The sequence below is a fragment of the Pongo pygmaeus genome, chromosome 14 (genome assembly GCF_028885625.2).
Source record: "Pongo pygmaeus isolate AG05252 chromosome 14, NHGRI_mPonPyg2-v2.0_pri, whole genome shotgun sequence".
Classification (NCBI taxonomy): Eukaryota; Metazoa; Chordata; class Mammalia; order Primates; family Hominidae; genus Pongo; species Pongo pygmaeus.
This window is the reverse complement of record NC_072387.2, coordinates 110,727,952-110,748,808: the sequence shown is the minus strand read 5'-3', so window position 1 is coordinate 110,748,808 and position 20,857 is coordinate 110,727,952. Positions and strand designations below refer to the sequence as shown.

The 20,857-nt window shown below is 43.2% G+C and overlaps 1 protein-coding gene across 1 annotated transcript in view; it reads left to right on the top strand.

Annotated features, from left to right (window-relative positions):
• Positions 1-407: 407 nt before the first annotated feature.
• The window catches only part of LOC129011368 (protein SET-like), a 46,422-nt gene continuing 25,972 nt past the window's right edge, over positions 408-20,857 (top strand). The window contains exons 1-4 of the mRNA XM_054446198.2: positions 408-595; positions 2,803-2,895; positions 2,985-3,094; positions 19,448-19,521. Of these exons, the coding sequence (XP_054302173.2) occupies positions 408-595; positions 2,803-2,895; positions 2,985-3,094; positions 19,448-19,521 (465 nt within the window). The remainder of the gene's footprint in view (positions 596-2,802; positions 2,896-2,984; positions 3,095-19,447; positions 19,522-20,857) is intronic.

Below are 20,857 nucleotides of genomic sequence, written 5' to 3'. Positions count from 1 at the left end.
CATCTACTAAAAATACAAAAATTAGCAGGTATGCTGGTGCATACATGTAGTCCCAGCTACTCAGGCGGCTAAGGCAGAAGAATTGCTTGAACCCGGGAAGAGGTTGCAGTGTGCCAAGATCATGTCACTGCACTGAAACCTGGGCAACAGAGCACGACTCTGTCTCAAAAAAAAAAAAAAAAAAAAAAAGCCCAGCTACTCAGGAGGCTGAGGCAGGAGGATCCCTTGAGCCCAGGAGGTCGAGGATGCAGTGAGTTAGGACTGCACCACTGCACTCCAGTCTGGGCAACAGTGAGGCCCTGTCTCAAAACAAAAGAAACAAACAAAAAGTAGAAGGAGGAGGAAAAAGAAGAGAATTAGAGAGAAAGATATAAAAATGAAAAAAGAAAAAAAAAGGTAAGTGAGAGATGACAGAGACCATGCTGCTGGCTTTGAAGATGGAAGAGGCAGCCATGAGCAAAGGAAGGCAGGGAGTCTCTGGACGCTGGAAAAGGAAAGACAACGGATTCCCTAGAGCCTCCAGCAAGGAGGCTGCCATCACTAATTCTAAGCCATGTCAGACTGCCGACCTGCAGAACTACAAGATAATACATTTGTATTGTTTAAGCCACCACGTTTTTGGTAATTTTCCCAGCAGCCATAAGAAATTAACACAGTCTGGAGGAGTTAAGGATGCTATGCTGTTAGTTGTCCTGCGTGCCAGAGTCATGCTTCTTCAGAAGTATACTAGGATACACTATAAGCCATTTCAGGGCAGGGACTACGGATGATATCTGCAAAGCTCTAGGAGCATCACTTGATTTTGTCTGTGCAACTTCCTAGGAAATTCTGCGAATGCATCAGGCCACTAGGAAATGCCTCTAAGGGAAGAGCCTGTCCCCTCAAGACCACTCCTCTGTCACCCCAACATCCAAATACAGGAGACTGGGCTTCCAGCAACTAACCTCAGGCTCTGTCAGCAACTCAGAGCAGGTGGCACGTGAGACGATGATGGGTCTGCTAACATGTTACATACCTTGCATGTCCCTTGGGCTATGAGATGTGAGCAGAGGTTTCTTGCATCCTGTCCAGGAGTAAGCATGTAAGGGCCTGTGCCTGTGTCCCCCTGAGACAGGGGTCATTCAGGGTGGTTGCAGGAGAATGGAAAATTCCCAGCAGCAGTTTAACCTGATTAGCAAAAGGAAAACTGTTGAAATAGCTGCAGAAGTTTGGGGCTGATAATACTCTGAACAACCAGGGTGTGGGCCAAGCTAAGACTAAGACCAACCAGACCCAACATGGCACTGGATTTGACCTAGGTTTCTCCTAGGAGTTTGTGATACACTCATTAATATACTAAATATATTAATATATTAAACACAGCCAGCGTTGTGACCATTCTGGGAAAACCGGTATTTGGTGTAAAAATGGGTGGCACCACAGTTCCGAGAAGTCTCCACCTTTTTCCAGGAATTGTCCTGAATATTCCTTTGTTTAAACAAACACATAAAGGCAGCAGCCCCAAACCCCCTTGAGCATGGCTCTCTCTTGAATACTCCTGCACTCCCCTTTCTTGAGTGTATACTTTTCACTTTGCAATAAATCTCCATACTTTCACTACTTTACAACTCATCCTTGAATTCCTTCTCAAGATGCTGTCAAGAGCCTGGACACCAGCTGGGGTTGAGGCCCTGCTGGTGTTTGGCGACACCTTCCAGCCCCCTGGAATCCCTTTTTACCCCCACCTTGGAGGCCTCAGAAACACACATGTGTTACTACAATTAAAAAAAAAAATTAGGTCTCCATTTGCCTGGGTCCCTGTGGACCCTGGAACATGCAGCATGAGCTAGAAGTATCCTTCTACTGTGTTAAGCCACTGAAATTTGGGGATTGTCTGCAATCTTGATGCATTTTATTGAATGAGGGTAGAGTCAGCTTTCGTAATCTCTTCCAAAAATTCTACTATTTAACCACAGTTAATACTGTCACTGCTTAATTCTACTACTTACCAGGGTTTTTAGAAATTACTTACTTAAGAAGGAGGCTGGCAGTTTGGAGCTCCATCTCTCTCAACAGTATTTTTGTCAGAATTTTAAGTCATGACAATAAAAAACAAAAGTAAGGTGCTACTATAATATCAAGCCTTAAGTGCACATTCTGCTGTAATGTTTACAGACCTCTTTTCCCCATGTTTGTAATGTGACCCACAAAATAAACCTGAGGTAGGAATTGTTCATTCTGTCCTCATCTGAGAGCTAAGAGCACAGCGGTTCAGAGAGACCATGAAGTGATAGAAGTAGGACTAGAACCCAAGTTCAAGGGGCCCAGAGCCCCCTCCTCTGTGCCTCACTAATAGTGAATACCTCAAGGATTATGTTTTCATCTCATTTCTAAACACCAGTGCCCTATACTTAACATAATAAAACCAGTGTAAGAACTAAAAGTGCTTTACACCAAATTATAGCAATATATCACAAAGCTTAGCATAACATTACGAATAGCTCATTGAACCAAGGCAGTTTGTTTGCAGAGTAAGCAAGCAGATTTTCTGCATAATATAGCAGTGCAGCTGGTAATAGCAGCCACTGAAATAAAAGCTGGGGCCGGTGGGGGCAGCCTCATTTAGGGACAAGTAGTAGACCCTAATGAAATTGCATTTTGGCCATATCATCCTCCTGAGAAAATTCCCCTTGAGGTTTTCCATTTGAATCCTGGGCATATTTATGAAGATCAAAGTAATGGCTTTTTAAAATTAATTACATGAATTTGTAGCTCAACAACATTGAGTGAAAGGCGGGTGTTGTACCCCATGCCTTGTTACAGCTGTACATCACACACATCAAAAGCCCAGGATGCCGGAGAGAGCACGTTCCCGGCTACATCAGCCCCCAAGCCGCCGGGACGAACGTGGAAAGAGTACAAAAGATCAGTCCCCAAAGTTGTTGTGACAGCTTAATTGTATTATAGTGCTCGGATAATTCCCATTTATTTGGCTTTTTCCTCAGAGCAAATGCTGGCCCCCCAAGCATAGCTATTACCAGGAGAATTAAGATTCACAACTTTGATGGGTCCTCTCGCTCGCTCCCTCTAATACCAGCCCTGCTCAAAAGTCCTGGTAATTGTTCCACCCCGATCAGGACTTCCCCCAGCCTTCGGCATGCTGAGACCTGACAGCAGCTAACTAATTGCAATTAAAATCTGCCACGTGAGTGGAAGAGAATAACATAAATTAATCAGTACATTAGCAGAATTACATTTAAATGTTCAAATGTGCATTCAACATAGTGGGACATTTTAAATTATAATGCAAAGTGCTTCATTATGGATGCTGATATTTTAATGAGGAAATGTGATGTTTGGTTAAATAGGAGTACAATATAGAGACTTCCTTAAAATTAGCATCAATGATGCATTTTAATTCAAAAAACAAGTTGTGGTCTGTGTAATTCCTGCATATCAATGTGGAAAAATTGCCTGGAGCTGTGGAAACAGTTGAACATCTCATTCTCTGAAGAATTAATAATTTCAGCTGTACTAACTAGCACTTTATGTAAATTGTCAGATAAATCACAGCAATAAATAAAGGTTTTAGAAGAACAGAACAGTGTGCTTATCCTTAATTTATTCAATCATCAATTCATGTATACTGAAGCTTAGGGATATGAAAGATTCAACATACCAGGCAAAAAAATAAAAAAGGAAAAGAGAAAATGTCTTTTATAGCCACACAGAGACTCCAGAATAAAGATCCCATCCAATTTTACCAAAATCTTGCATGTAAAAATCACTCTATGATGCATGTAAACACAAAAGATAGATTAAAATTTATATTAAGTTTATTTTCAAGTACAGATAGTCAAGGCTTAGTAATAAACATCTACACTAGAGTTTCAAAAGTCCTCCTTATGAAATAAATATCTTATGTAATTGCATGAACATAGAGCCCAAACAATACAAGTATATCAAAGAACTGTGTCAGGCTGTCTTTGTCATTTCCATATGCCACTTTTGTTTATGATGCTGCAGGCACAAATCCTAAGAGACATGGTAGAAGCTGACCTAAATTGGGTCTGCCATTTCTGTCACTGGTTAGAGATGGGGCAACCTCAAAAAAGATGAAATCCTTGTCTTCTTCTTCTGGGCCATCTTCTGATTTTATTAGCAGCAAGATAAATTCTTGCTGGGTTTTGTGATATAACAAAGCCACGGCAGCGCAGGATAGAGCAACGAACCACCACTGTTAGAGTATACACAAAAGAGCCTGGATTTATTTACAAGAACTCAAGTGAATGTGGATCTGAAATGATCATAATTAAACAATACAAAACAAGACCAAATTTTAATGCAAAGAAAATCTGTCTTCCATGATACCCATTGGAAACCCCACTCACTGCCCATTTATGTCCTGCTGATAATTCTCTATTAAAATTGTCTTACTACACACAACTTTGCTCTTATTTAGCAAAGAACAGAAGGTTTTGGTATGTTCCTTTCTTGGGTTTCAGGAGAGAGAGTTTTTCTCTTTCCAAAGCAATTTTTCTCCCTAAATAAACTGTGGTTCCTCCTTTGGAAACAGATTCTCTCTCTTGGTGTCTCTGTGCTATGCATCATCAGTCTGCCACTGCTGATGGGAACCCACCTTCTCCCAGGGAAACTGGAGCATGACTTGGCACTCTGCCATGTATAAAGACACCAGTTCACTTTGTGAAAGGTGCCTGAATCAAGATGGAGCCACTAATGCTAAAATAAATCCTGACAAATAGAGCCAGGCAAGGCCATAAAGAAAGGGTTCTCCTGCTAGCAGGCCTGATAATGAAAAAGACCTGGGTATTATGCTTACTACCTGGATGACAGGATCAGTCACACTCCAATCCTCGGCATCACGCAATATACCCATGAAACAAACCGGTGTGTGTACCCCCTGAATCTAAAATTTTAAAGTTGAAATTTAAAAAAAAGAAAGACTACAAAAACCACAACCTTACACAAAGACCATCACAACCATACCCACAAAAATACTACTGGAAGGACATCTGCCCAGTAGCTGCTTGTCTAACCCCGCACTGGCGTCACCCCTGTTGATCCTTATAGCCAAGAATAATTATTTCAAAACGATGATGTAACCCTCTTCATTTTTTCCTTTCAAAGCCTTTTTCTTCTTCTACCTCCCTGAATACACACATAGTGTATTATGGCATTCATATTCCCATTGCAATGCTCTCTTCCCAAATAAACATCTTTTCTTTTGGAGAACCACGCTCTGTTATTTAGTTTGACAACTTCTAAGCATAACCATTGACAATGTTGAATTTTACCTGAGCCCACTGATCCTGCAAAACAGGGATGGTTAAGAAATCCCCTCACTCTCTTGTGTTCCAGAAAACAGCTACCTGCAAAGAACTCCCTGTCCCCACAGGACTTAAAGAAGACTCATGAATGTTCCCTTTGTTTTACCTAGGATGAGATGACACAGACACACCAGGTCCCATTCTTGGCCTCACAAAAGATTAGCTGAACTGCTTGTCCTCATGAATCAAGTGGAACAAAATGCTTTTTAACCAAGCTTGGGTCAAGCTGCTCGCCTTCCACAGCAACTTTGACCCACCCTCAGCCTGAGCAGCACAGAGCCACCCCTAAGAACAGGCTGACCTCAGAGTAGAACGTTCTCTCATCCACTAGCCTACCACTTCCCACACCCAGTTCCTTCCAGCCTTGTTTACTCCTCTCTGTAAAAGAAAGCCCGTTCTGCCTCTCTCTTGAGCCGCCTGCCAACCTTATGGTCATAGCTTTCTCCCGATTGCAATTATCCTTTCTTCTTCCCACTTTGCAGTAATCCTTTTGAAATATGGATTTGTTTTTTCATTTGACACCGTCGACAGCCGGTGGTGTCTAAGTGCTGCAGCTCCAAGCACTATCAAAATCTATGCAAAGACATCTTATTATATCCCATATGAATTAAGAGAACTCAACCCCAGAAGTGAGGCTACTAGAAATTGGTACCAACAACAGGATTTTCTTTGGGTACCATCAGAGCTAAAAGCTTAGCATTTTCTTGGTCAGCAAACACAGAAGCCAACTAATTGCACCTGAGCCATTCAGTCTCCACTCACAATTGGACAGGGTCTGGTCCAAACAAAGAAAGGAATGAATGCGCCCGTCCCCTCCACAGCTCCTGTCAGGGTAACAATGAATCTTGAACGGTCAGAAGGGCAGTAGGCACAATAGGGCTTTGTATAAAAATATGACAAAGCCCCAAAGCAGCTGGGGGAACAATGATGTTGACAAAAGCTATCATTTCTTTAGGGTCCTAGGTCTTCCTATTAAAGTGTGAGTTACTAAACTTGCATTCATGTCTGCATTCATGCCTATTACATTTATACATTATGTTTGTGTTTATTATATTGTATTTTTACATATTATACAAATATACATAAAAATCTTCTCAAGAAATAAAATGACAGTATTAGGCACATAATTCTAGAATGGAATAGTCTATCTCCTCCAGAAACAGCCTAAAGGGAATGAAAACCAAAGCTAAGAATGCTTTTCATACAGTGACTTGGATGATGACTGTGCCCCCTGGTTTGGGCTTGGTAATGTTATATCATTTTCCCACAAAACTATATTTATTACGAGCTCCATTTCTCACCAAGAGCAAGAAATGATATTGAGCAAAGATGAAATAAGTCACAGCAAAATTGAAAACAGAGAAGTCTTGGTGTAGTTTATCTTTTCTCATCTTTCCAGTGGAAATGTTCTACCACATATCCCAGTTTAATAACCCAAACAAAATCCTGTGTGGTCAAAGAAACAAAGGGAAAAAAACACTGGGTTCCATTTTCAGGACCCATGAGAATAGCAAAGGAGACATGACTGAGAGCTTCAGCATCTAGTGACAAATTGGCCACAGAGAGCACAACAAGGCAACAGTAAATGAGAATCAAATATCTAAGTAAAGAAACTTTTCTTGTGTGATGCTGAGAAAACAGGCACTCCTTGAGACCATTTTACTTTAACTTCTTCTCAATCATTAAACTTCTTGTTACTGTAGCCATTTTAGTGATGACAGTAATATTCATTTTCTCCTCTCTCCTTTTGCTGAAGGAATAAGTAGTTACTTGCAGAGAAAAGGATAAAATTCTTTGATCTTTCTCAAGATTTGGAAAGTACCTAGTTTTACCCAATCAGGCAACAAAATTTTATAAATAAGATGCCAAATAACCTACAGAAGTGCAAAGTCCTGGTGACGTTGGAGACTCTGATTCTAGCTGGTCCCCTGTCCAGATTATGGTCACATAAACTCTATTGCTGGGTTTAGCAATAACATATACACTAGATATATGTGTATTTCTCCTCCATTACATTCCACCTTTTGGATAAACTCATTCTACCACTTATGCATGCCCAAGAGTCCTAACGCATACTTGCTGCATGATCATTATTATAATGACCACCATCTACTAGCACTTAGTAGGTACCAGGCACTCTACTAAGTGCTTTACATACACAACCAATCAAAGGGAGGTCTAGGCCAGGCGTGGTGGCTCACACCTGTCATCCCAGCATTTTGGAAGGCCAAGGCAGGCAGACTTCTTGAGCACAGGAGTTTGAGCCCAGCCTGGGCATCATGACAAAACCCCCTCTCTACAAAAAAATATAAAAATTAGTTGGGTGTGGTGGCATGTGCCTGTAGATCCAGCTACTCCAGAAGCTGAGGTGGGAGGATCACTTGAGCCCAGGAGGCAGAGGTTGCAGTGAGCCAAGATTGCACCACTACACTCCAGCCTGGGCAATATAGTAAGATCCTGTCTCAAAAAAGAAAGAAAGAGAGAAAGAGAGAGAGAGGGAGAGAGAGGGAGGGAGGGAGAGAGAGAGAGGGAGAGAGGGAGGGAGAGAGGGAGGGAGAGAGGTCTAACCATTCCCACGAGGAATCTGAGGCTTAAAGAGGTTAAGTAAGTTGTTCAAAGTTATACAACTTATGAAGGGAGTAAGGATATAAACCCAGGATCATCCAGCCCTTCACTATTCGGCTACCCAGCTTCCCAGGACCCAGTCTGCGGACCTGCGGATGCCTAAAAGATGTGCCCCTTTGCTGTCCTCTCTGCTCTCCCTTTTCTCAGCTTCCTTGGCTGACTAACCCACCACAGCACTTCCACAGACACCATGTGCAGCAGGTTGCATCGGGTGAGTCTTAGATTAGGATCTGCCTCGGCTCTCTGGTGGACTTCACACTGCCCGGCACTAAGCCATTAGGTATAGTTTAGTGGTCAGAGGACACTTCCCTCCCCTCTATTTGTAAGTTCTTGCTATAAATACCTCGAGGTCCTTTCCTTGTGTTCTCTATAGTAATGACACAGAGAAAAACAACAGTAAGCAGAAAGATTACTATAAGCAAGCTACTACAGATTGAACTGTGTCCCTCAAAAAGATATGTTGATGTCCTCACCCCCCGCAAGTGTGAATGTGAGCTTATTTGGAAACAGGGTCATTGCAGATATAATTCGTTAAGCTGAGGTCATACTGGAACAGGGTGGGTCCACAATCCAAAATGACTGTGTCCTTATAAGAAGAGGAAAATGCCGTGGGAAGACCTCAGAGACACAACGGGAGAGGATGACCGAGGGAAGAGAGAGGCAGAGGCTGAAGTTATGCAGCCACCAGCTGAGGAACACCTGGAGCCACCAGGAACTGGAAGAGGCAAGGAGGGACCCTCCTCTGCAGGTTTCAAAGGGAGCAAGACCCCGCCAGCACTGACTTCACACTTCCATCCCCCAGAACTGTGACAAAGAAATGTCTGTGGTTTTAAGCCATCAAGTTTGTGGTACTGTGCTCCAGCAACTGCTAGAAACCAACACACAGGGTGACCCAGAGAGGTTGGAGGCAGATAAATTGGTTTACAGGCTTTTGTCTTTGGTAGTTCCAGACTAAGAGGCCCCCAGCTCTGGGCCAGGGTGGTTGTGGGCAGTGAAAGCAGATGACCTGTTGACTAAGAGGATTTCTTCCCATTAAATCATTAAGGAAAATCTCATCTTTAATAGAAACTGACAGGAGCAAGCACTTGAGTTAAGAATCCCCTGGAATTCAGACTGGAGAGCCTCTGTCAACTGCTCTCTATCTGCAAAGATAAATACATACTGCATTTGCTTAGCTGCTGTTCCCGAAGGAAACATAATCATGTCCCTCAACGCATGAGATTCTGATAAAATTTTAAAACCAAAAGAAATAGAATCACAGGGATTAGGAAATTCTATCTAAAAGTCTTACATATAATAGTGACATAGAATAAGACCCTGAGGAGTTGGGTCTCAAAAAATTCACCAAGCCAGATGGACACAGGGCAGGTCAGCCTCCAACTCCAAGTTCAACGCTATTCTTAATAAACAAAAAGAGGATTTGAAAATAGAAATGCATGAGGGTAGACCACTAGGCTTTATCTCAGGGTGGGACAAAACTTACAGAATTTCCTTGCTCTAACAAGAAGTCCCTTTAATAAGAAGTCCTTCCTCACTCTCCCTGGATCCCTGGAGGGATGGAGGTGAAACAACTCAGGAGGAAGAAGTGAGAAGTATTTTGTTTCCTTTGGAATAGGGGAGTGAGTCTCACCATATTTTCAGGGGAAGTAGTAACACCTTGTGTTTCTAATGTGTGTATGTGTATATTTTAGTTTAATCTTTATTATTCAGATATGGTGAAATCAACAGACTAGGAGATTATCATTGAAAAGATTGTTATTCTCCCAGTTTCCAAGAGCTGGGGACTCATCGTGCCATGTGGGATCCCATGAGAAAGCTCCTGGGTTAGGAGATGGAGGGAGCGAGAGGAAAACGTGAGCAAGAGCCTTTATTGTGTTTCCTGAGGGAAGGACCATGCAAGGCAGAGTAAGCTGCCATAGGGTTGACTAGTTTGAATTGTTTTCAGCAGGCTGTGGGTCCCAGGGGTTAGTCCACTACCTGGCCCTGGGTGATGAGGGCACAGTGACCTGCAGTGTGAGAGCTCAGGTGTGGGGGTGTGGGCTCTGGATTGGTTGGTTGGCCTATGGAAGGTACATTCACAGGTGAGTCATTTACCATCTCTAGGAATTGGCTCACCCTAGGAGAGGCAGTGTCAGTGTCTGTTATAGGAAAGGGGTCCCGATACAGACCCCAAGAGAGGGTTCTTGAATCTCACGCAAGAAAGAATTCACAGCCAGTCTGTAGAGTGAAGTGAAAGCAAGTTTATTAAGAAAGTAAAGGAATAAGGCCAGACGCGGTGGCTTATGCCTATAATCCCAGCACTTTGGGAGGCCGAGGTGGGGGGATCACGAGGTCAGTTCAAGACCAGCCTGGCCAACATGGTTAAACCTGTCTCTATTAAAAATACAAAAAGTAGCCAGGCTGGTGGCGTATGCCTGTAATCCCAGCTACTCAGGAGGCTGAGGCAGGAGAATTGCTTGAACCCAGGTTGCAGTAAGCAGAGATCACGCCACTGCACTCCAGCCTGGGCGACAGAACAAGACTCCGTCTGAGGGAGGGGGGAGAAGAAAGAAAGTAAAGGAATAGAAGAATGGCTGCTCCTTAGACAGAGCAGCCCCGAGGGCTACTGGTTGCCCATCTTTATGGTTATTTCTTGCTGATAAGCTAAACAAGGGGTGGCTTATTCATGCCTCTCATTTTATAGACCATACAGGGTAACTTCCTGACGTTGCCGGCTTTTGTAAACTGTCATGGCACTGGTGGGAGTGTAACAATACGGGTCGCGCAACCAGAGGTCACTCTTGTTGCCATCTTGGTTTTGGTTTTGGCCGGCTTCTTCACTGCAAGCTGTTTTATCAGCAAGGTCTTTATGACCTGTATCTTGTGACGACCTCCTATCTCATCCTGTGACTTAGAATGCCTTAACCTTTTCAGAATGCAGCCCAGTAGGTCTCAGCCGCATTTTACCCAGCCCCTACTCAAGATGGAGTTGCTCTGGTTTACAAGCCTCTGACATCTCTAAGGTTAGCAAGGCCCCCAAGATGTCAAAACTTCAAGAATACATAAAAGAAAAAGGCACGGTTAATATAACCATCTAGACTTCCTGATGGGCCCTCAGGCATCAACCACTTGGCCAACCCGAAAACAAAGTGGGAGGCCCCAAGGGGAGCAGTGAGAAGCCAGTCAGGAAAGGTAGAAGGCCCTGAGTCTTTGGAAGCTGGATCCCTCAACCTCATCCTGAAAACACTCCGGGGATGGGGAAGAGCAGAGCCTGTGTAGGAGCAAAGGTGTGCAGGGCAGGGCAGGAAATCTTGTGGGAATCTGGGTCTGGGTGACAGAACCCATCCCAGTGCCCTTGGGAATAGGGAAGCCTGGGAAACAATCAGGGTTGACACCCTCCAATTTGTTAAATGACTCAGCACTATGCTGAGGGGTGACCTGATTACCAAGGCAACCATCTGAGAACTCTCAAGTCAAAAGAGAAGCTGCATCCCCCATATCACTCAGTACAAGTAAAATGGTATTAATATGAACATTTTCACCATCGTAGGCCCTCCGGGACGGATGAGAGCAATCACATAATGAAATGTAAAGATTGGTTCATTAATGATTAAGAAGTTGGTTTTTAAAGACTTTGCTTCCTCAGTTTTACTTATTTTTCTTTTGTGAGACAAAGTCTCCGTCACTCAGGCTGGAGTGCAGTGGCATGATCTGGGCTCACTCCAGCCTCGACTGCCTGGGCACTAATGATCCTTCCACCTCAGCCTCCTGAGTGGCTGGGATCACAGGCCTGTGCCACCATGCCCAACTAATTTTTAAATTTCCTTGTAGAAGCAGGGTCTCACTATGTTACATAGGCTGGTCTCAAACTCCTGGGCTCAAATGATCCTCCTGCCTCTGCCTCCTAAAGTGCTGGGGTTACAGGTGTAAGCCACCACACCCTGCTGGTTCCTCAATTTTATTTTTTATTATTTATTTATTGAGACAGAGTTTCACTCTACTGTCTAAGCTAGAGTGCAGTGGCACGATCTTGGCTAACTGAAGCCTCCACCTCCAGGGTTCAATCAATTCTTGTGCCTCAGCCTCCCGAGTAGCTGGGATTACAGATGCATGCCACCATGCCCAGCTAATTTTTATATTTTTTTGTAGAGACGGGGTTTCACCATGTTGGTCAGGTTGGTCTCGAACTCCTAACCTCAAGCGATCCACCTGCCCTGGACTCTCAAAATTCTGGGGTTATAGGCAGGAGCCACCGCGCCCAGCTTGTTCCTCAATTTTAAATACCTTTGTATTTAAAATATTTTTATTGGTTGGATTAGAAAGCCCTGGATAATAGTCCATATCCTTGACATGGACAGGAGATGAATGTTTTTACCCTCAGGATAATCAGTCATTTCAAAAACCTCAAACACTGTTCCTGTACTCCTACAGGGAGCTCCACTCTCCTCCACTCCCTTACCACTGGTTAGTGTGACCTCCCATGTGGCCCGAAGAACTTACCAGAACACCGTGCTAAGAGACCTGACTACATTTTAGGCTGGCCTCCACCTGTACCAAGTTGTGTCCCTAAAGCTGACCCCAGCCTTCTATGCTGAATTTTTTGCTCAAGCAAACAAAATGCTGCCAAACCATAAAATGCACGTAATCCCAATCCACATTGCCAAACCACTTTCAATAATTCTCCACTTACCCTTTCTGAAATTTTCCATTTCCTCATAGCGCCCCCAGGTCTCTTTTTTGTTCTGCCCTTAATTTCTCTAGAGCCCCCTTTCGTTCCCTTTCTGTTCTCCCTTTAAAAATCTCAGTCACCTTTATTTTAGCTGCAGCTCAACTCAGCTGCTCCTGGAGTCTGTCTCCCCTACTGCAGTAGTCTGAGTAAAATCTGCCTTGCCCCCTGTCACAAGTGTCCCGTGCTATTTTTCTTTGACATTACTATAGTAAATTAACCAAAACCATTCAGTCTTAACACCAAAAGGCATCTTCCCTTTTTCCCTTATTCTTGCCTAAAGACCCTTGCTACAAGCTACAGATCAGGAATTTAGCCTTCTGGAAGAAATATCAAAAGAACGTTAGCCTCAGTAGAGTACAGTTTTAGATACGGAAGGAAATCAGAATGTTTTACCCCAAAATATATTTCTTTGACATATTGTGAGATGGCTGTTCAGAGAGGCAGCAGGCAGAAGTCATCTTGCAGAGCTGTGTTTTGCAGGAGAGACTTGCATCTGCAGAGAATCTGCATTAATGCAGCCAGGTCTTCCCTTGTCCGCGTCTAGGAAAGATTAACTCAGAGTCTGATACCTTGAAACAACTGAAAGAAATATTTACCATCTATTCTCTCTGAGGGCTGCTACCTGTGAGGTTTCATCTATACAACAAGACCACCTTTGCTGGCCAGGCCTCTTCGTCTCCCCCTCCCATGACCTGTCTTGCCACTATAACCTGATTTACCACCATAATATGGTTACCACCATAACAAAACCACGGCATGGTTTGGGCCATGCTCTTGTTAAAGCAAACTAAACATAGCCTGAGAAGCTAAATATGGCCTGAAGAGGACTCCGTACTTCTATATTTGAGTCCTTGTGGACAAACTGTAACATAGCTTAATAGGCAGACAAGATTAAAAAGCTAAGTTAGGGTTATGCACCTGTAACAATAGCTGAGTCTTGGTCAATCCCAGTGGCCATACTTCAACCACTCATAGACTGCTAAGCATTCAAACCACGTTCAGAAAAGGCAAACGCTGAGCTGTAACCAATCGAGCTGTTTCTGTACCTCACTTCCAATGTCTGTACATCTCTTCCCTTTTTTTGTCTATAAATTTGTTCTGATCACAACACATACCTGAAGACTCTCACTTCTGCTGTGATTCTGGGGGCTGCCCGATTTGCGAATCGCTCATTGCTCAGCTGAACTCCTTTACATTTTAATTCGGCTGATGTTTTTCTTTTAAGGCTTTGAACCTCCATTCTTTCTGTAACCTCGAGATGGTATATAAGCTTCTGCACTGCCTTGGGGCATTGGGGTGATTACTCTGTGATTCTCCCCTGTGTACACATTAATAAGTTTGCATGCTTTTTCTCCAGTTAGTCTGCCCTTTGTACATTGATTTTTCAGCAAACCTTCAGAGGGCACAGGGATGTTTTCCCTTGGCTCCCACAGTATTCACAACTCTTGAATACTGTGAAGTAACATCACACCCCGTCAGCCTGTGCCGGAGGACTGAGGCAGGACTCCCAGGGACCCTATGGCCCAGAAGCAGGTGACTCTTTACAGCCACCTGCTGACCCAAGCTCCTGCAGAACAGGAATTAATTGTGTAGGACTAAAGTGAACTGAAAAGGGTAATTTAACTGTGGTTAGTGTCCTTTTCCTTACAGGAGGCAGAGGAAACAATTTTTCTTACATGTTGATCTATCTCTTCTTTCTATAATTTAGCAGACTAATCCTATGCAAATTGCAAGAACACACTCATTGGATGGTATGTTGCTCCAAATCTTACTTCAGAATTCAGGGGAGATACCCTGTAGAATATCTGGATATAAATTATAAGCTAATGAATCAGCAAGAACTTAAGGATGATGGGTGTATAGAAAACACTGGTATTGATTGCCTTTGTCTGCAAAACTGATCCAAACAATCAAAGTGCCTTCATTAAACCCTTTTACTTTTCACGGCAATGTAGTTATTTGCATGGGTTCAATAAGATTCTGCCTTTGGGCCAGGCACAGTGGCTCACACCTGTAATCCCTGCACTTTGGGAAGCTGAGGTGGGAGGATCACTTGAGGCCAGGAGTTCAAGACCACCCTGGGCAACATAATGAGACTCCATCACTATTAAAAAAAAAAAAAAAAAAAAAAAAACTTTTTAAGTTAAATTTAAAAGAAAAAAAAATCTGTCTTTTTAATGATATAATTAGATAAACCAAACTTGTAACCATTCCAGAAACGTCTCATTTAAATCTCATTTAATTGAGTTTGACCAGCCCATTATTAATGAGAGAGGAGAAGGGAAAGAACACAGTCCGACAGGCAGTTAGGGTGGGTCCTCAGTTGATTTCTTTCAAACAAAAGAACAGCCTCCAGGCACAGATAAGGGGATTTACACAGAGGGGCTTACCTAAGGCATGCCCACAGCCGCACAGATAAAAAAGGCTACACAGGGGCCAGGAGTGGTGGCTCATGCCTGTAATCCCAGCACTTTGGGAGGCCTAGGTGGATGGATCACCTGAGGTCAGGAGTTCGAAACTAGCCTGGCCAACATGGTGAAACCCCATCTCTACTAAGAATACACAAATTAGCTGAGCATGGTGGCATGTGCCTATAATTCCAGCTACTCGGGAGGCTGAGGCAGGAGAATCACTTGAACCTGGAAGGCGGAGGTTGCAGTGAGCAGAGATAGTACCACTGCACTCCAGCCTGGGTGACAGAGCAAGACTCTGTCTCAAAAAATAAAATTAAAATAAAGGCTACACAGGTGACTTGTCCAGACATGCCCGCAATGGAAAATTCCATGCCCTGACACATGCACAGTAAGGGGAACAAAGCAATATGAAGTAACTGAAGCTAAGGGCTCACATGATTACTAGGACAGAGTGGAAATACCAGAAATTCGCACCTTATGCAAATGAGATGCCCAGCCCTCATTGATTTCCTACCAAAGCCTTTGCATTCAATTGTAAAAATTGGCCTCTCTCCACAGCAGAGAGCTTTCTTCTCTTACTTATTAAACTTTTGTTCCAACCGCTCCCTTTGTGTCCATGCTCCTTAATTCTCTTGGTCATGAGACAAAGAACTCCAGGTCATACCTCACAACAAGACACTGCTGAATTTTGGGGCATTGGTAAGACTGTGACATTAAGGAACAAGGACTATATACTTCATGTGGAAATGATGCCTACAGAATCCTCCTGGAAGGCTGCTCTACAGCCTTCCCTGGGGCTTACAGAGTCCCGGCCTTACAGGATGTCAAGACTTGTACTTCTTGGCCAGCCAGGACAAGTAAATATGAAGATTTCAGAGAAAGAAGATAAACCTTACAGTTAAAGGCACTCCAAGGGGAAACTGAATACATGTTCCTGAAATGGAAACAGATGAACTACTAAAGGCAACAGAGAATATTTCTGGCATAATAAAAATGATCAAAAATATGAATCCAGGGGCTTTGTAATGGAGTCGCAGACACAAATTCACTCCTTAATCTTAATATCTTATGACCAAGCATACAAGGAGGTCTTTATGTAATAACCACTACTTCTTTCTGTGCCTATGTAAGTAAAACCAACCAAATAAAAAAGAACATCAAGTTAATTATACTAGATCAGAAAATCTAGAACAGGCATATTTGGTCAAATTCATGCCTTCAAGGTAGAATTTGCTCATAAGACAACCTGAAAAAATAAAACTGACATTCTCATCCTTAGCTTAGCCCTGTCTGATACAAGAAGATAGCAACTACCAGAGCCCAGGAAAGATTTACATTTTTAAAAGCCATGCATTCCCAGAGATAAGCCTTGAATTACAGGCCATTCTAAAGCCTTACAGCCAGAGATAAGCTGTGATCCTTTTTCCTATTATCAGAGACAGGACTTTAAATCAAAATGAAACTGTCAACTGCTATATAATAACTTGAACTATAAATACAACCTTCTCTCATTATTCTGGGAGCCCAGTTGTTCTGAAAGCTTGCTTTAAGCAAGCAAACTTCAACTAGATCACAAATTGTCTGAGTGGGATTTTTACTGGGGAGAAGAGGATAGATTTCTTTTAAAAAGAAACAATAAAAATTGAGTTAGGAGGAGTAAAAACAATTAAAAGAAAGGGAACGGCCCAGCCATCATCATCAACAACTAATAAAAACTCATAGAGCTTTTATTATAGTGTAAAGAAAACCAGAGCTGCACCAGCATTAAAGCAGTAAAGACAGATTTTATTCAGGAACTACTACAAGAGGGGGCAATGATATCAGTGCAGAAATGGGCTCCATTCCAGATTCAGCATGGGCAGGCGGAGCTTTACAGCCAAAGAGTAGAGTCAGGGTCAGTGGATGGAAAATTAATAAGAGGAAACATGGGGGTATTGGGGGTTGGGAAGATTCTGGTTAAACAGACCTAACAGGATTCTTGCTGAAGGCAGGCCAGGATGACAAGACATCCCCTGGGCAATGGTGTGGGATAAGGAACACAATCAGATATCAAGAGTGATTAGACAGCCATCTCCTAACTTAGCAGGACTCTTTAAAAAAAAAAAAATCTTGCTCTGTCACCCAGCCTGGACTGCGGTGGCATGATCCTGGCTCACTACAGCCTCAACCTCCCAGGCTCAAGCAGTCCTCCCACCTCAGCTCTTGGGTAGTGGGGACCACAGGCATGAACCACCACACTCAGGTACATTTTATTTTTTGTAGAGATGAGGTCTCACTATGTTGCCCAGGCTGGTCTCAAACTCCTGGACTGAAGCCATCCTCCCACCTTGGCCTCCGGAAGTGCTGGGAATACAGGTATGAGCCACTGTGCTGCGCCTAGGTTTCTTGTTACAACCAGATTCTTGAGGACAAGACCTGAGGATGGGGCTTCATCAATGAAGGGCTCAGAGGACCACGTCCAGAGTTTGGCCAATCAGGGTCTCTGTCAGTAGGCACCCAGCAGAGTTGGTGATTGCCCTCAAGGCATGGACAGCCAATACCAGTTAATCCAACAACAAAATCTCCCACACTTGGGAATTTCTGCCATCTGGAATGGAAAAGGTCATATAGAGATGTATGATTGTTCCCATCTCCCTGTGGTTCTGCAGTGTAGACAGGTAGACTCAGTCAAGAGGTGACATTTTCCAGTCAGGGAGAACCAAGAACAGGATAGAAAGAAAAGGAACCAGGAGGGAGAGCTGGGAGGACCCGCAAGCAGAACACTAAGCTGTCAGCAGGAACAACAGGAGCCTGTTGGGTGTTGACAACTCAGTCACCTTCTCTGTTATGAAAACTGATCCCAGGGGACCCTCAAACCTGAAAAACTGCCTTCTGCAGGGCAGCTTTCAAAGCAGAATTCCCCTCTCCTCCTAACTCAGCAAAACAATTCCAGGGGGAGGAACATCCCAGGAGGCTGAAAACACAGACTAACACCCTGCCTACCCACTCCTCTGAGTTTTGACAGCTCTCAAGGGGTAGACTTTTGGTGTAGCTTGTCCCCACCTCTGCCCTGAGGCAACTGACCCTCTCTGCTCTGCAGAAACCCAATGAATCCAGCCTGGACAGCAGGTGCCACACACACTCCTAAATGAGAACTCTTAAGAGAAATAATTTTCTTCTTGAACCAAGTGGGGACCTGAATGTTCAGATATGAAAGAATGAAGCAATATAGATGTATTAGCCAAATTTCACACTGCTTATAAAGACATACCTGAGACTAGGCAATTTACAAAAGAAAGAAGTTTAATGGAGTTACAGTTCTACATGGCTGGGAAGGCCTCACAATCATGGTGGAAGGTGAAAGGCACGTCTTATGTGGTGGCAGACAAGAGAAAAGAGCTTATGCGGGAACACTCCCCTTTTTAAAACAATTAAATCTCATGATACTTATTCACTATCACAAGAACAGCATAGGAAAGACCTGCCCCCAGGATTCAATCACCTCCCACTGGGTCCCTCCCACAATACATGGGAATTCAAGATAAGATTTGGGTGGGGACACAGCCAAACCGTATCAATACACCATCTTCTGTTGTTTGGAAAACAAAAGCTAGCAACCAAAGGCAAGGCATTTTGGAAAGATACACAGACCTACAGATGTAACCTTTAGCAATTTCTGAGTGCAGTGGATACTCTCAAGTAGAAGTTGGTCAGCCCCAGGCTGCCTGGCTTTCCTGCTGAATCTGGATATTGGTTAAAACTGAGTATTGGTAGTTACCAGCTAATATTTATTAAGTGCTATCAAAGAAACAGATCAGGACTTAGTAATGAGAGACTTTTATTCAAAAGGATTCTTGCAAGGGAGGGAATGGGACTATTGCAATAGAAAGAATGCCTTCATCATAAGGTTTGGAAGTGTCTCAAAATCAAGCTGAAAAGGTTTTGTTTAATAGGATGAAGGAGGTGGTAAGTACAGATTAGCAGAATCTTTAGGGAAAACTGGACAAGACAGGGGAAATGATCCATGGAGTTTGACTGGAAACGTTGGGCTCACTGTACTCAGCTGATTCCCAGGAGAAACTGACTGGGAACACAACAGGGTCAAGACAAAGCAGAGGGCAAGAAATGAGCAACTGTGAGTGCCTTGCCAGGGTTTACTAAGTGGCAAGCATGGGTTAAAATTCCCATGAAGAAGGTGCTATCATTTTCCCCATCTTTGCAGAGGAAAAAAAGACTGAATCGTTAAGTGTGACATTAAATAATTCAAACTTAAAACTGCTTTGAATTATTTTGAGCCTTGAGAGGAATGTGGCTATATAGCCTGGGTCATGCAGCATGCAGCCACAACCTCTGCTTCCCCAGTTACAGATTAACTCTCTTTCTTATTCTTGTAGATCAGTGGTCCCCAGCATTTTTGGGACCAGGGACCGGTTTCATGGAAGACAATCTTTCCACAGATGGGGCCAGTGTGGGAGGGTGGTTTCAGGATGATTCAACCACATTACATTTAGTGTGTACTTTATTTCTATTATTAGATTGTAATATATAATGAAAAATTATACTAATACAACTCACCATAATGCAGAATCAGTGCAAGCCCTGGGCTTGTTTTCTTGCAACTATACAGTCCCACCTGGGGTTTTTAGGTGACAGTGACAGATCATCAGGCCTTAGGTTATCAGAAGGAGCATGCAACCTAGATCCCTGGCATGTACAGTTCACAATAGGGTTTGTACTCCTATGAGAATCTAATGCCATCACTGATCTGGCAGGAGGCGGAGCTCAGGTGGTAATGCAAGTGATGGGGAGTGGCTACAAATACAGATGAAGCTTCTCTGGCTCACCTTCTACTGTGCAGCCCAGTTCCTAACAGGCCAAAAACTGGTAAAGGTCTGTGGCCTGGGGGTGGGGGTTGGGGACCCCTGCTGTAGATGATTAGGAAAGACTGAAAGACACCAGAGATAAGACCCCCTGAAGTCCTTTCCTCCTCAGTAGGGAATGTTAAAGCAATCTTTCTTGGGATGCAGCAAACTGTAACCAATCAAATTACTGTAACATATGTATTGGCCTTGGGCAGAAATATGTTTCAACTCTTAAGTTTCTCTGCTTCTGGCTGTGTAAGTTAAAACTTAACTTCTTTGCTTTGGGAAGTTAACTTTCCTGCACTGATTCCATTCTTTTGCAGTCTATGTTACACGGGTAGCTATGCTCAAGCTTTGCTCTCAAATAAGCTCTCTACTTAATCCTATTTTCTGAATCTGATTATTTAAGACTGACACAAGCAATTTTTTCAGAGTCACACAGGTGGTAAAATTCATGTAGACTCTTATTACCCAAAACAGAAATAATCAGAAATATATTTTAATGTAATGTGGGGGAGCTGGACCTTTTCTTTAACCCCATTCTCTGTGTAATGTTCAACACATGTTTGGGGGATAAATTTGTGAATAGGTGTTGGGAGGGCTGTAATCTATAAATCCATCTCCCACCTCACTTAATCTCACTGAGTCCTTTGATAACTGGTGTCATGCAAATAATATTTTTGCTGTCCTTTTAAATCTATATGCCTTTTAAATCTATATGTCATTTTAAATCTATATGCCTTTCTCGTGAGCTTCTCCAGGGAGGTAGGAGGGGGCTAAACAACCCTTCCCTGCCAAGTCCACCCTGTAAAGGACTGTGTACCCAGCCAGTGAATGTCCCAACCATGTGGTGTCAGCTGCTGACTTCTATACTCTTGATGGCATTTTATTTTATTTTATTTTTTTTAGAAATGCACAAGTAGTAAAATTTAATAAGTATTC